This window comes from Cyanistes caeruleus, unplaced genomic scaffold, assembly GCF_971803275.1.
Source record: "Cyanistes caeruleus unplaced genomic scaffold, bCyaCae1.hap1.1 HAP1_SCAFFOLD_99, whole genome shotgun sequence".
Classification (NCBI taxonomy): Eukaryota; Metazoa; Chordata; class Aves; order Passeriformes; family Paridae; genus Cyanistes; species Cyanistes caeruleus.
Window position 1 is genome coordinate 677,760 of NW_028255901.1, and position 16,255 is coordinate 694,014.

The window sequence follows — 16,255 nt, forward strand, 5'->3', positions numbered from 1 at the left end:
ATGGAAATGGAGGGAAAATTGGAAAATTGGAGGAAAAAAAATGAAAGAAAACGGGGATAAAATTCTGGAAAAATAAAACCAGAATAAAAATGAGGAAAAAAATGGGGGAAACTGGGAAAAAAATGGGATAAAATGGGAATAAAAATTGTAAAAATGAAGCAAAAAGGGGGGAAAATTGGAAGAAAATGGGGAAAATAGGAGAGATCATGGGTGAAAAATAGGGTCTATGAAGCAAAAAGAGGGTAAAATGGGGAAACAGGGAAAAAATGGATTACAAATGGGAAAAAAATGGGGGAAACTGAGGAAAACATGGGGAAAAATTGAGTAAAAATGCAGGAAAAAATTGGGAAAAAATCAGAAAAATTGGGAAAAATTGAGGAAAAATGAGTTAAAAAGGGGAAAAATAGAGGCAAAAAGCGGAAACATGGGGGAAAAATGGGGAAAAATAAAAAAATAGGATAAAAATGGGGGAAAAATTGTATGAAATTGGGATAAAAATGGGAAATAATTGAATAAAAATGTGAAAAAATGGGATAAACTGGAGACAAATTGTACTCTAATAGGGAATGCCTGCGAGTGATTTGGTTTATAGTGGGGCACAGAGGAAACTGGAGGCACACGGGGTGAGCAACTGGGCAATGCTGGGAGCAGCCACTGCCGGCACCGGGAGCCCCGAACCCCTTTCCCGGCCATGCCGGACCCGCATCCCCCCGGCCCCTTTGCCGGGGCTCTGCCGCCACCGCCACCGGGACCCCCCAAAAACACCTCCCGGGGACCCCCGGGGTGCCCCCGAGGGGCATCTGCGGCTCGGCTCTGGAGCCCTGCCATCCCCAAACATCCCCCCCAAAAACCCCAAAGCCAGGGAGCCCCGGGGTATTTGGGGCGAGCTCCCCCTCCCCGGGCACCTGCGGGATGGGGGGCGATGGTCCCGAAGGAGCTGCAGATGCAGAGAGCGGGGAGCGTAGGTGGAGCCTCCTCTGCCTGCTCCAGCTCTTCCTCCTCCTGCTCCTCCTCTTCCTCCTCCTCTGTCCCTCCTCTTCCTCCTGCTCTGTCCCTCCTCTTCCTCCTCCTCTGTCCCTCCTCTTCCTCCTCCTCTGTCCCTCCTCTGTCCCTGGGCGTGGTTCGGAGCCCTCGGGTGAGCGGGGCCGGGCCGGGACACGATGGGAAAGGGCTGGGTCCCCCCCAAACCGAGCTGGGGGCAGCGGAGCTTTGGGGGAACAATGGGAACGGGGCGGGACAGGGGAACAGGGGGAGGTGGGAGCACTGAGGGTCCCCCAGTTCACCCCAGGAGCCCCAAGCCCCGTCCCAGCCCCCCCAGTTCCCCCCGCAGCCCCGGCTGAGGGGGGCTCAGCCCAGGAGCCGCCGTCGTTCGGGGCTCCCCCGAGTGCAGGAACGGGAGAGTTCCCGGCTCGGGGAGGCCCCAGCACAGGAGGGGATCTTGTCCCTCTTCCAGGGCCTTTCAGGGTCTTCAGGCCCCTCTCAAGAGGAGTTTTTCTCTTTTTCAGGTTTTTTGGGGGGGATCCCACCACTACAGGGGTGTTTTTTCCTCCCCATTTTAGGGTGTTTGTGCGGCCGCAGCCCCACAAGCCCCTTTTGAGGGGGGATCATGATGGCTTTAAGTGACATTTTTAGGGGTGTCCCCACCCCAAGCCCCTGTAGGGGATGTTTTGTCCCCCAGGGTGGATTTTGGGGGTTCTCTCTACCATGGCCGCTTTAAGGGCCCCCGGTGTTGTCGGGTCCCACTGTAACTCCTCTTAAAAGGGCAACACCGCTCCCGTTGGTTCCGGCAGTGGAGCCCGGGAGGGGTTGGGGGTCCCGGGAGGGGTTTGGGGGTACCTGGGTGATGCCGATGAAGGCGATGGGGTCCTCATGCTGGGTATAAACCTTTGTGAGGGTTTCCTGGGGGGTTTTCGGAAGTTCTGGGTGTTTTTAGGGCCACGGTGGTATTTGGGGGGTTCTCAAGGGGGTTTACAGGAACCCTGATGGGGGAATTTGGGCGATCCCGGGGATGAAATTGGGGGTCCCAAGGTTGTTTTGGGAAACCTGCTGGTGATGGACATGGGGACCCCATGCCAGGTATGTGTCGTGGTTTTAAACCAATAACTAAGAAAATTACTTACTTCTTGCTGTGAGATATGGATTAGAACAAGAGCAAAACAGGCATACAACTTAAAAGGGAATAAAAAAAAAAAGTTTATTGACAAACTACAATAATAAGAACACCAGAATAAACTTCCAGAAAAACCTTTCCATCCCTTATCTACCCACTATTCCCTTGTTCACATGACAACAGAGACAAAAACTCTGGAACTCTGATAGTTAAAACAGTCCCAATTCTTGCTAGTCTTTTCACCCGTCTTTATAGAGAAACAGAAGTTTCTTCCTGTTAATTTATGGAGTTTCTCACAAGAAAACTATTTTTGTTATAGTTTTCTATTGCCCTAATGTTAGCTGTCTAGAGCTGCTATTATTAGAGTTCACTCCTCTCATTTTCACATCACTCTGAAGTGTGTATGGGCCATGCGTCTAGAGATAGCATTTTTAAGGATAAGTTATTCAAAGGCAAAAAAAAAAAAAAAAAGTCTTCTTCATCTGTTTCTGTGAGCTTCACCAGAAAACAGTTTTCTCATTGCCTCTCAAGGCTTCAAATCTCTCAACAGTTTTTTCATTGCCTCTCAAGGCTTTTAATCTCCCAGCACTTCACTATACTATAATTACTCTTTACTCAAATTTACACTTTGAACACTATTCCTCTCTAGATCCTATATCATGAATTAAAGGAGTTCTTTTCAGGACTTCATTGTCCATCTCCATAGTTTTAACAGGGAGATATTTCAGCTTAATTAAAGCATCTTCTTAATTCTCTACCTTTCCTGAAGCTTCTTTTCTTTCTTGTCACTGGTAGTTTATAAAGTCTCTTTTCATGTTGATCTCTCTCTCTCTCTCTCTCTGGATAAAAAGATTAATCCGCAAGTCTCATCTGGGTAATGAAAGAGTTAAAATCTTGCCCAGGCTTTTGTAGATGGTTTGGGGATCTCTGCCGAACAGGAGCTGGAGCCGTCTGCGATGGAAAGTTCCTCATGGCTGCTCTGGAGCGTGTAGTCTCTGCTCCAACCCGCTGCAAGTCCAGGGCCTCTCTCTTTCTTCACTGGGCAGTTTCTAGTGAATGTAGTTACAGCAAAAACCTGCAGCCGAGCCAGAGATCGGCTCGGCCCGGCTCGGCCCGAGGAAAACCTTCCCCAGGCCCCCCCATCTCCCGGCCGGGAGCCGCAGCAGGCCCGGCCCCATCCCCGCCCGGCCGCATGGCCTGGGCAGGGACGGGAGGCCTGGAGCTCCTCCACCCTCCACAGCCAGAAAACAAAGAGAACCCAGAGAGCTCTGCTTTTACACTTTAAGGTAGGGTTCACAAGTTGATCCCACTTTTCAATGGCCTAAACTGCTGTCAATTCTCAGCAATGACCAATAATTGGTCAAGAGAAAAGACTCTAAGCACTTCTTAGTAACTCCAACTCCCTTAAAGGTAAAGTAAATCCATGACACTATGATGTCACTGCCCACTCTAGGATTTCATATCACCACCATGTGACTTGACAGCCTGTTCTGTGATGTCTCACAACCAACCAGTGATATCACAATCCACCCTGTGGTGGCTCTGTCATGTCACAACCTGCTCTGTGATTTCAGAATCCTTTCTGTAATGATGTACATTCGACCTCTGATGTCATAGTCATGTCTCTGATGTCACAACCCACTAAGTAACATCACCCAGCCCACTCTGTGATGTCATACAGCCACACTGTGACATCACACACGTCTTTCTGATGTCACAGAATCCCCTCTATGACGCTGTAGTTGCTCAGTGACCTCACACAACAAACTCTGGGATGTCACAGCCCCATCTGTGACCTCACACAGCCCACTCGGAGCTGTCACACAGCCCCTTTCTGACATCACAGCTGCTCTGGGGCTCCAGGACACAGCCACAGAGGTGCTGCTGGGACACAGCCCCCTCTGGCACATCCCACAGCCCCTGCCAGTGCTGAGCCCCTGGCAGCTCTGTCTGGGCCTGCTCTCTGTGTCCCTGAGCTGCCCTGGCAGGGCCCCAGCCCTGCTGGGCTGTGCTCAGGAGCTGCTCCTGGCCAGAGCTGTCTCTCTGCAGCGCTGCCCTTGCCAGGAGCTGCCTCTGGGCCAGGAGCCCGGCCCAGCTCAGCAGCACAGACACAGCACCAGCACTTTCATCACCCTCTCGGGCCTTTGGGGCTCTTGGCATCACACTCAGTCCCTCAGAGTGTGCTCCAGAAACTCCTCAAGAGCTCCAGGTCAGATGGAAACACTGAAGTTTCTTGTAGTTGAAATGAGAGACACGAGTGAGAAAGTGTCCCCAGGTTCCAGGTAGAGCAGAAGACTGGAGGCCCTGATAGCAGCTGGGGACAAGCAAGGGACAGGTGTCTGTGGTGCTGAGCAAAGCTGGATGTGTTTCAGGAATGCCAAGGGCCAAGGGCTGAGCCCTAGCCCCTGGCAAGGCAGATGCTGTCCCTCCCTCATTGCTCAGGGCTCTTCCCGGGCCACTGGCATGTGGGGATGTGCAATGCTAAGGGCAGCACCATGGGGTGGCCCCTGCCAGGCTGCTGAGCAGGGACAAGGAGGCAATGAGGCCCCAGGGCTGCCAGGGTCACTTGTCCCCTGCTGGCCTCAGGCCCAGGGCCAGCAGCCATGGCCAAAGGGCTGCACAAGTTGCCTCTGGCAGGGCCTTGCAGCTGCTGCCCATCCCTGTGCCCTCTCCAGCCCTGGTTGCCCTGTGGTGTCCATGCCCTGCGCCTCTGTCCCTGCAGGCTGTCGTCATCCCCTGGCTGCCCCACCTCGCTGGCCCCTTCCTTTGCTGACAGCTCTGCGTCCTACCTGACTCTGCCTGGCCACACAAAGCCTTGGGCTGCTCCAGACTCCTTCTGGGGGATGTGTTGCACCACAGCCCTGTCCTGGGACACAAATTCCTTTCTCCTGGTATCCACTCTGGGCCTCCCCAGCTGCACTTGGCATCAATTCTTTCTTTCTCTGGCTGTTTTCCACTATGTCAAAAAGATCCACAGTCTCTGAAACTGCTCCTTAAACACTCTCATGGCTCTCCTCCACTGTCCTCAGTCTGCACCCCATGGAGCGCAGAGCTCCTTTGTCCATATAGAGTGGTCATGTGCCTGAGGCCTCAAAACCCCACCTTGGGAGATCTCTGGGCATTCTCCAAGGGGTTTTCAAATGAAAACAGACTGCTTATAGTCTAAGAAAATCACAAGAGGACAAGGCCAACATAACCCCTCTGTCCTGGCTGCTTTTGTCTTGGAGCAATTCTTAGATCTATGGAATTTGGGATGCCAAATTCTAAATGGTCCCAGGACAAGAAGGCTGGAGCTTTTCCATAGGAAGGAACAGAGCCTCACAGGGGCTGATGCGAGGTGACTACCAGAGGCCAAGGCCAGCCCGAGCTAGCTGGTTTTTTTTGGGAGATACCCTTGGATACAGGAAATGTTTAAGGGAGAGTACCAATTTTGGCAATGGGCACCAAAAAAGATGGATGGTATGCCATTGTTAATCCTGTGGGACAAATTGCATTATGGTTCAATTCCACCTGTTCAGTCTTTTACACTTAAACAAAGTCTGGGACCGGGATTGGAGTGGACAGCCACCCCAGTCTCTTCTCTTAGAAGGAATTTAAAAGTCTAGGCATCTTAGAGGCTTTTGAGGATTCCTGGTGGCTGTTGAGTGTCATTTCTCCACCTCATGACACAGCAGGAGTTTCTCCAACAAATAGATAAAGCTTTTGCCTGAAGCTCCCACTCTGCCCATGACAGGAAGCCCTGGGAGTGTCTGTGACATCCCGGCTCTTTGGCAGCCTGGGGACTCCTGGGATGTCACCGTGGAGCCCCCGGGAGTGTCTGTGACAGAGCGGTGCCTTGGCAGCTGAAGGACCCCTGGGATGTCACCATGGAATTGCTGGGACTGCGTCTGACCACACGGTTCTTCAGCATCCCCAGAAACTCCTGGGAGGTCTCTGTGGAGCCCCTGTCTCTGCCTGTGACATTCCAGCTCTTGAACAGCCTGGAGAACCTTGGAATGTCCCCATGGAGCTCCTCTGAGGGCCAGTAACAAATGTGATCTGTAGTAGGCAACCATCACCAGCCCCTTGTTGTTATGTTCTGATTCCATGGCAACCATCACAGCCCCTGTTGCTATGGTCAGTCCCTTGGCAGCTCCATGGAGACCCCATGCCAGGGGTGGTTGCCATGGACACCAGCTCAGACCTGGAGCCAGAGACTGTTGCCATGGCAACCATTTGCAGTCCCATCCCCAGGCTCATGGGATCCCAGAGCCACAGAATTGGCTGAGTTGGGAGGGAGCCATGGGGATCCTCCAGTCCAACTGCTGGCCCTGCACAGGACACCCCAACAATCCCAGCCTGGGCCTGGCAGCGCTGGCCAAACGCTGCTGGAGCTCAGCCAGCCCTGGAGCTGGGAGCCTTCCCTGGGGAGCCTGTTCAGTGCCCCAGCAGCCTCGCGGGAAAAACCTTTTCCTCACATCCAGCCTAAACCTGCCCGCCTCAGCTCCAGCCGCTCCCTCCACTCCTGTCCCTGGGCACCAGAGGGAAGAGGTTCCCGCAGCCCCCAGCCAGGGACCCGCTCCCAAGGCTGCTGCCATGGCAACCAGGCCTGGCACCAGCTGGGATGCTCGGTTTCCACGGGCTGGGCTTCAGGAATGGCATTCCCCAATTTCCTGCTCCTGCTGAAACCGCGCTGCCGCTCGCTTCCCTCCCACCTCCCATGGAAAGCACAAAAGGCAAAGATCCCAGGCTGGGATAAGAAGAATTTATTGAGAACAGCAACGAGATAAGGAACAAACAGACACAGAAACAATTTTGGTAACAGAAAGGATAAGACAAACCATTCACAGGGAAAACTAAAATACCACCAACTGACTCTTCCTGGCCACGTATTTCCTCCTGCCAAGAAAGGACACCCTTCTCTGGTGAGAGAGAGGGAGTCCTTTTCCTGCCCCTGGCAATGACCTGAGATGGGATTGAATATAATGGACCATGATCACAGTCTCACATTCTTTGATTCCACATCATGACATTGCCATGGGCAGGAAAAGGTACAGGTGTCTTCCCAGCATGGATCCCAGGGAACATGGATCACCAGGTCTCTTCCCAATGTGGATTCTCCATGGGCGAATGAAGCTGGAGCAGTGCACAAAGCTCTTCATGTATTTTGAGGCACTTGCAGGGCTTCCCTTACCAGTGCCTCCGTTGGTGTCTGCCAAAGTTAGACCTGTCTGAGAAGCTCTTCCCACACTGGGGACACTTGTAGGGCCTCTCCCCAATGTGGATGCGCTGGTGCCTGATGAGGTGGGAGTTTTGCTTGAAGCCCTCCCCACAGTTAGGGCAGCGGAAGGGCCTCTCATCCGTGTGAATTCGCTGGTGCAGGACAAGATTGGAGCTGCTGTGAAACCTCATCCCACACTCAGAACACTCATAGGGCCTCTCCCCAGTGTGGATGCGCTGGTGGATGATGAGGTGGGAGCTCCTGCTGAAGCCCTTTCCACATTGCCCACACTCATAGGCCCATTCCCCAGTGTGGATCATCTGGTGGCAGATCAGGGTTTTCCTCTGTCTGAAGCTCTTCCCACACTCCAAGCACTTGTAGGGCTTCTCCCCATCCTGAAGCCGCTCATGGACCACCAGCTCAGAGCCCCGGCTGGATCTCTGGCCACCTTCCTGGCACAGGGTGGGTCTTTCCTCCTCAGAGCACCCTGGGATGGGTTTGGATCCCCTTTTCCTGTGGGATCTCCAGAGCTTTTCCTCCCCATTGGATTCCTGCATTGTGGAGCTGCTCAAAATTGCCTCTTCCATGAGGTTCTGCTGTGGGGATTTGTTCTCCCTGGTCTCCATCCTCAGCTCCTTGTCTGGGGGAGGAAAGACAAGCAGAGGATGGGATCTGCCTCCGTGCCAGAGGGAAGGGGAAGGAGATCCCCCCAGTGCGTCCCTGGCAGGACGGCGTCGGCAGCGGGGTTGTCCTGCAGCCGGGGACCAGGCTGGGCTGGGAGATGGAGCAGGAGAGAGGGGGAAAGGGGCACTGAATTTCTCCTCACCTGTCTGGGTGTCCTGGGGCATCTTCCTCTTCCTCACAGCCTCCTTCTCCATCCAGCCAAGGTTTGGGATTGGAAACTCCTGGTTTGAGAGAAAACAAGGAATGAGCACATTGAGTTTGATGGTCCCTCTTACCAAGCCCATCTCTAGAAGTCACCTGGGCCTCTGACGTGACTTAGTTTGAAAGAAGTTTGCTAAGGAAGGCAGAAATCACCACTGAAATGGATAAAAAATATAAGTATCCCATCCCCTCCGAATTATTATAATCTTGAAACCAAAGTGCTCTCAGGTAACAATATGGGAAAAGGAATATAAGTTCTTTACTAAACAAAGGAAAATGAAAATGCAGCAGTACAAAAAAAACCCCAACAAAACGAACAAAAAGCAACGCACTAACAGAGTCAGGACCTTACACCCCGTTGGTCAGGGTGCTGGTAGCAGTCTGATTAAATGGTGGCTGCAGTCCTCCTGGAGTGACAGATGTGGTTCTGTTGAAGCAATGATCCCATAGAAGATTGTAGCTTACCTCAGAAGTTCTGGTGCTGTAGATGGGTCTGGTCTCTCCTCTGGGAATCCAGTGGAGAAAGACTTCCTCTGGGAATCCAGTGGAGAAAGACTGCCTCTGGTGTTCTGATTCCAAGATTATATCCAGTCAGGAATGCTTGGCTCCTCCCCCTGGCTGGAGCATCTCACAATGGGATGATGTCATTTTATCAGTCATGCACTGAGACTCAATGGCCCATTAACAGAAAATATCCCCCTGGAGGAAGGATGGGTGGTGGAAGAGATAAAGAACACTGCCCCACCTGGTTTTAACAGCTGGCCCATTAACAGAAGATATCCACCTGTTATGAGGGATGGCTCATGAAAGAGATAAAGAAAACTGCTCTACCAGGTTTTAACAGATGGTGATAGAATACATACTTTTGGTTACATCCTGCATTGTAACCCAGGAAATGGGGTCCATAAAAACCTCCCAAACACCAAGATTCAGCCCTGAAAATGCCTCCCAGGTGTTCCCCATCTCTGGTATCTCCCCTTTGCTGTTCAGGGTTTCCTCCCTGTCCCAGCTGCTGGGGGTCATGCTTGTACTGGGGGTCCCCAGTCTACTCAGTCCCTGACCTCTTCAGGCTGCTGGGAGTGCCAGGAATATGAAAAGTTCTCCCTGTTTCCATCTCCTCACGTAGGGATGCTGAGACACCCCAGTATCCCCCCAAGGGGCATTTTCCATTCAGCTTTGAAGTTCTTCATTCTCCAAACATCCCCCCTCAAAAAGCACAACCCAAGAAAGATCCCCCGGGATATCTGGGCCAAGTTCCCCCACCCCGGTCACCTGTGGGATGGGGGGTGATGATCCCATAGGTGGGGGGGCTGTGAATTCAGGGAGTGCTTGACCTCGTGGTTCCTACTCCTTTCCCTGATCCTCTTTTGTCCCTCCTTCAGGCTGAAGAAGATGCTCAAGTAGTCAGAAGCAAAACTCCAAGTCCCTTGGAGCATCAATTGGCCCAGCTGAGGGCAGGGACTGCCAAAGGCTCCCCAGGGACTGGTGAGAGCAGATCCTGGAGGCCAGGATTGCCGGGAGCCAAAGGCTCTGAGCAGGGAACTGCAATGCTGAGCCAGCCCTGGCTGGGTTGGAGGAAGCAGAAAGGCCAAGCCCTGAGCCCAGGCCTGGCCCAGCAGGGCCTGTCCCTCACGGGTGGCTCGGGGCTCTTTGTGGGGCAGTGGGATGTGAGGGGCAGCAAGGACAAATGCCATAAACCTGTGTGACACTCCAGATCCTTATGGAACCAAGGGGCCAGTGTGACACCATGGGAAGTTGTGGAACCAAGGGGATCATTGTGGCACTCTTGGGCCCATGGAACCAAGGGACCAGTGGGACAGTCTGAAGCCTTATGGAAACAAGAGGCCACTGTGAGCCTGCAGGGCTGTAACACCCAAGAACACTTCAATTCTGGTGGTAACCAAAGGTTCCTCTGCTTGAGTTTGGTGCACAGGAGAAACACCAACCAGATCTTCTCAGCATGGACAGATGCAAAGAATATTCTTGGTAGGAAGGGACCCACAAGGATCATCAAGTCCAGCTCTTAAGTGAATGGCCCACACAAGGATTGAACCCACAGCCTCGGTGATACTGGCACCATGCTCTGACCAACTGAGCTAAGAAGTCAAAATGACACAAAATTTAACTCTTAAAATATAGACAATCAAGGAACTTTGGCAAAGGGTTTAATACAACATCCAGTTGAAGACAGAACTATTACCATAGCATTAACATTACAAACTTAGCTCATTTAACCTAAAAACCATTAGCCCTTAAGATTTTGGGTGACATTAAGATATCCAAAAATGTTTCAGGTATATAGGATAATAAGGAAAATAAACCGAGACCAGAAACACATAAGATCTACAGAAAAACACTTCCAGGATGATCCCAGTCACTCCCACTATAATCACAGTCAGTTCCAGTATGGGCTGTTGCACCCAGTCACTCCCAGTATGGTTCCAGTCAATCCCAGGTCCTCCAAGTATGATTCCAGTCATGGCCAGTGTGACTCCCTGTCACTCCCAGGATGGGCCCAGTTGCTCCCAGTCACCTCCAGCATGGTTCCAGTCACAGTCGGCACCTTTCCAATCACTCCCAGTATGATCCCATCTAGTTCCAATAGGATCCCAGTATGACCCCAGCATGGGCACAGTTACCCTCAGGATGGTTCCAGTTGCTCCCTGTTCCTCCCAGTGTGATTCCAGTTGCACCCAGTTGGGCCCAGTATAGTTCCAGTTGCTCCCCAGATGATCCCAGCTGCTCCCTGCATGGTCCCAGTTATGCCCAGCTGGAGTTGCCCCCAGTGTAGACCCTGTCACTCCCAGTTGTTCCCAGTTGTCCCCAGCATGGTTCCCATTGTTCCCAGTGTGTTCCCAGTCATCCCCAGTATGGTCACAGACACTCCCAGTATATCCCAGCTGCCCTCAGCATGTCCATAGCCATTCCCAGACACTCCTTGCAACCCCAGTCAAGTGCTTGTTTTCCAGTATGATCTCAGGCCCAGTATATCCCAGTCGAACTGGGATTCACTCCCTGAATTCACAGCCACCCCCCATCCGTGGGATCAACACCCCCCTATGCCACAATTGACGAGGGAGGGGGAGCTCGGCCCAGATATCCTGGGGGGTGCTTGGGTTGGGTTTTTTGGGGGTGATGATTGGAGAATGAAGAACACCAAGGCTGAGAAGAAAATGTCCTTTAGGGGGACATTTGGGGTTCCCAGTGGCAGCTGCTGTCAGAGGCAGCCTGGAGGAGCAGAGCCCTGTGTCCCCCAGGACCCCAAAGTGGGGATCCCAGAGAGGGGGAGCACCATGATTTGTGGGACCCTCAGTTGCATAGAGAGGGGCAGGGGGGTCTCCTTGGACCCCATGCATCCCCAAGAAGGGAATAAGGGGAGCAGGGACCCTGGGATCCCAAAAACTTCCAGCATCCCTAAGTGGGGAGATCGAAATGGGGGGAAGTTTTCAAATTCCTGGCACTCACAGCAGCCTGAAGAGGTCAGGGACCGAGTAGAAGTGTGACCCCCAGTACAAGCATGACCCCCAGCAGCTGGGACAGGTGGGAACCCCTGAACACCAAAAGGGAGAGAACAGAAATAGAAAACTTCTGGAAAGCATTTTCAGGGCCAATTTTTGGTGGTGTACAATTTTTATGGACCCCATGTCTTGGGTTGCAATGCAAGATGTAATCAAAAGTATGTATTCTATCACCATTTGTTAAAAACTAGAGGAGCAGTTTTCTTTATCTCTTTCATCACCCATCCCTCATAAATGGGGGATATCTTCTGTTAATGGGCCAGCTGTTAAAACCAGGTGGGGCAGTGTTCTTTATCTCTTCCACCATCCATCCTTCCTCCAGGGGGATATCTTCTGGTAATGGGCCATTGAGTCTCAGTGCAGGACTGATAAAATGACATCATCCCATTGTGAGATGCTCCACCCAGGGGAAGGAGCCAAGCATTCCTGACTGGATATAATCTGATAATCTAAACACCACAGGCAGTCTTTCTCCACTGGATTCCCAGAGGAGAGACCAGACCCATCTACAGCACCAGAACTTCAGAGGTAAGCTACAATCTTCTATGGGATCATTGCTTCAACAGAACCACATCAGTCACTCCAGGAGGACTGCAGCCACCATTTAATCAGACTGCTACCAGCACCCTGACCAACAGGGTGTCAGATTGTATTCTGACTCTCAGAGTGTTGTTTTCTTGGTTTTTTTTTTCTTTTGTACTGCTGCATTTTAATTTTTCTTCCTTTACTAAAGAACTATTTTTATTCCTATATCTTTATCTGAGATCACTTTAATATCAAGAATATAATAATTCGGAGAGGGTGGTTGCTTACATTTTTATCAATTTCAATGTCAGTTTCTGCCTTCCTTAGCAAACAACTTTCCTTTCAAACCAAGACCTCCTAGGTACCCAGGGACTTCTAGACAGGGTCTTGGACAGAGGGACCTTCAAACTCAACGTTCTCATTCCTTGTTTTCTCCCAAACCAGGATTTCCCCATCCCAAACTTTGGCTGGATGGATGAGAAGGCTGCAAGGAAGAGGAAGATCTCCCAGGACACCCAGGCAGGTGAGGAGGAAGTCAGTGCCCCTTTCCCCCTCTCTCCTGCTCCATCTCCCAGCCCAGCCTGGCCCCCGGCTGCAGGACAACCCCGCTGCCGACGCCGTCCTGCCGGGGACGCACTGGGGGGATCTCCTTCCCCTTCCCTCTGGCACGGAGGCAAATCCCATCCTCTCCTCGTCCTTCCTCCCCAAGACAAGGAGCTGAGGATGGAGACCAGGGAGGACAAATCCCCACGGCAGAACCTCATGGAAGAGGCTGTTCTGAGCTGCTCCACTGCACAGGAATCCAACGGGGAGGAAAATCCCCAGAGATCCCACAGGAGGAGGGGCTCCAAACCCATCCCAGGGTGCTGTGAGGAGGAAAGACCCACCCTGTGCCGGGAAGGCGGCCGGAGATCCAGCCAGGGCTCTGAGCTGGTGGTCCATGAGCAGCTTCAGGATGGGGAGAAGCGCTACAAGTGCTTGGAGTGTGGGAAGAGCTTCAGCCGGAGCAACCGCCTGATCCGCCACAGGATGATCCACACTGGGGAATGGGCCTATGAGTGTGGGGAATGAGGGAAGGGCTTCAGCTGGAGCTCCCAACTCATCATCCACCAGCGCATCCACACTGGGGAGAGGCCTTACAAGTGTCCCCAGTGTGGGAAGAGCTTCTCAGACAGGTCTAACTTTGGCAGACACCAACGGTGGCACCGGTAAGGGAAGCCCTACAAGTGCCTCAAAATACAGGAAGAGCTTTGTGCACTGCTCCAGTTTCATCCGCCCATGGAGAATCCACATTGGGAAGAGACCTGGTGATCCATGTTCCCTGGGATCCATGCTGGGAAGACACCTGTACCTTTTCCTGCTCATGGCAATGTCATGATGTGGGATCAAAGAATGTGAGACTGTGATCATGGTCCATTATATTCAGTCCCATCTCAGGTCATTGCCAGGGGCAGGAAAAGGACTCCCTCTCTCTCACCAGAGAAGGGTGTCCTTTCTTGGCAGGAGGAAATACGTGGTCAGGAAGAGTCATTTGGTGGTATTTTAGTTTTCCCTGTGAATGGTTTGTCTTATCCTTTCTGTTACCAAAATTGTTTCTGTGTCTGTTTGTTCCTTATCTCGTTGCTGTTCTCAATAAATTGTTCTTATCCCAGCCTGGGATCTTTGCCTTTTGTGCTTTCCATGGGAGGTGGGAGGGAAGCGAGCAGCAGTGCGGTTTCAGCAGGAGCAGGAAATTGGGGAATGCCATTCCTGAAGCCCAGCCCGTGGAAACTGAGCATCCCAGCTGGTGCCAGGCCTGGTTGCCATGGCAGCAGCCTTGGGAGCGGGTCCCTGGCTGGGGGCTGCGGGAACCTCTTCCCTCTGGTGCCCAGGGACAGGAGTGGAGGGAGCGGCTGGAGCTGAGGCGGGCAGGTTTAGGCTGGATGTGAGGAAAAGGTTTTTCCCGCGAGGCTGCTGGGGCACTGAACAGGCTCCCCAGGGAAGGCTCCCAGCTCCAGGGCTGGCTGAGCTCCAGCAGCGTTTGGCCAGCGCTGCCAGGCCCAGGCTGGGATTGTTGGGGTGTCCTGTGCAGGGCCAGCAGTTGGACTGGAGGATCCCCATGGCTCCCTCCCAACTCAGCCAATTCTGTGGCTCTGGGATCCCGTGAGCCTGGGGATGGGACTGCAAATGGTTGCCATGGCAACGGGCTCAGGCTCCAGGCCTGAGCTGGTGTCCATGGCAACCACCCCTGGCATGGGGTCTCCATGGAGCTGCCAAGGGACTGCCCATAGCAGCAGGGGCTGTGCTGGCTGCCATGGAATCAGAACATAACAATGGGGCAGATGTTGCCATGGGAACAGACCACAGCAGGGAGACAGCTCTGGTCAGGAGCAGCCCCTGAGCACAGCCCAGCAGGGCTGGGGCCCTGCCAGGGCAGCTCAGGGACACAGAGAGCAGCCCCAGACAGAGCTGCCAGGGGCTCAGCACTGGCAGGGGCTGTGGGATGTGCCAGAGGGGGCTGTGTCCCAGCAGCACCTCTGTGGCTGTGTCCTGGAGCCCCAGAGCAGCTGGGATGTCAGAAAGGGGCTGTGTGACAGTTCCGAGTGGGTTGTGTGAAGTCACAGATGGGGCTGTGACATCCCAGAGTTTGTTGTGTGAGGTCCCTGAGCAGCTATGGCATCACAGAAGGGATTCTGTGACATCAGTAATCAGGCTGTGACATCATGACATGGCTGTATGACATCATAGACCTGGTTGTGAGGTCAAAGTATGTGCTGTGACATTACAGGGTATCTGACATCACAGAGATGGTTGTGTGACATCACTGATGGGGTTATGACATCACGAAGCTGACTCTGGCATCATAAAGGATGGTGTGAGACCATTGAGCAGAGACTGCCATCATCGAAGGTGGCTCTGTGAAATGACAGACCAGCATGTGACATCACAGAACAGACTGTGACACCACGGGTTGAATTTTTGACATCACAGTCTTCTGTGACATCACAGTACCGCTGTATGGCAACACATGATAACATCCCAGAGTTGGCTCACTTAACAGAGCACAAACTTAACAGGACTTCATTTATACCTTAACCTTAACTGAAACCTCAAATGTCACAATTTAGCAAAACAACAGCATTTACTGTATTTAACCTAATTTATAACCTATGACTTAGCAAATTTGCAGAGGAATAATACTAAACAGTATTTAAATTAGCTTATCATTTATATTAAACATAACAATGGAGCAAAAGAAGAACACTACGCAGCATTTAACTTAGCTTATACCTCATGACTTACCCTCACTCACAGGCCTGCCTGACTCAGATCTCCAAGGCACTCCAGCCCCTCCCAGAGCAGCATTTCTGCCCCATTTGCCAGGGCACAGCACTGGTGTGTGCACACAGACACAAAGAGGCAGTGCAAGGCAGCTGTGAGAAATTCCCCTGCAGGGCAGGGAAATGCTCCCTGCGGATGCTTTGGCATCTCCCCAGCGGGCCAAGGGCTGAGCCTGGAGGAGTGGGGGGATCGGCCCAGGCTCCGTCCTTGTTCGGGGATGCCCTGAGTGCAGCAAACGGGAGAGTTCCCGGCTCACAGAGGCCCCACTCCGAGGGAGGTGGCTGGCCCAGGAGAGCTGCAAGGGGCTCCTTTTGGAGCGCTGTTTGTAGGGCCCCAAGAGAGGGGCTTCAGGCACAGCAATGTTTCATCCTGGCCGCACTTGGCATCAACAGCTTTCTTTGCAAGGCTGAGAACAGGGATGTTGTGCCACACAGGGAACAGGAACAGTTCCCAGGGCTGCTCCTGAAGCAAGCAGGAGCTGCTTGGGCAGCAGCAGTGCCTGGGAGCAGACAGTGTTTCTGATGAGCTGCAGAGGAGCTGAGCCCAGGGGCTGTTGGCCAAGGCCCAGGCCCAAGGAGCATTTCTCAGCTGGCAGGGCGGCCTGAGAAGGGGAGGGGGGAATGCACCAGCACAGGGCCCCATGGAACCAAGGATCCATTGTGACATTGTGGGGCACCATGAAATAAACAAAGCATT

At 52.7% G+C, this 16,255-nt stretch overlaps 1 protein-coding gene across 1 annotated transcript in view; it reads right to left on the bottom strand.

Moving 5' to 3' along the window:
- LOC147646411 (uncharacterized) overlaps positions 1-16,255 on the bottom strand; it is a 584,263-nt gene that overhangs the window by 472,887 nt on the left and 95,121 nt on the right. The window contains 1 exon segment of the mRNA XM_086873464.1: positions 7,317-7,705. Coding sequence (XP_086729590.1) covers positions 7,317-7,705 — 389 coding nt within the window.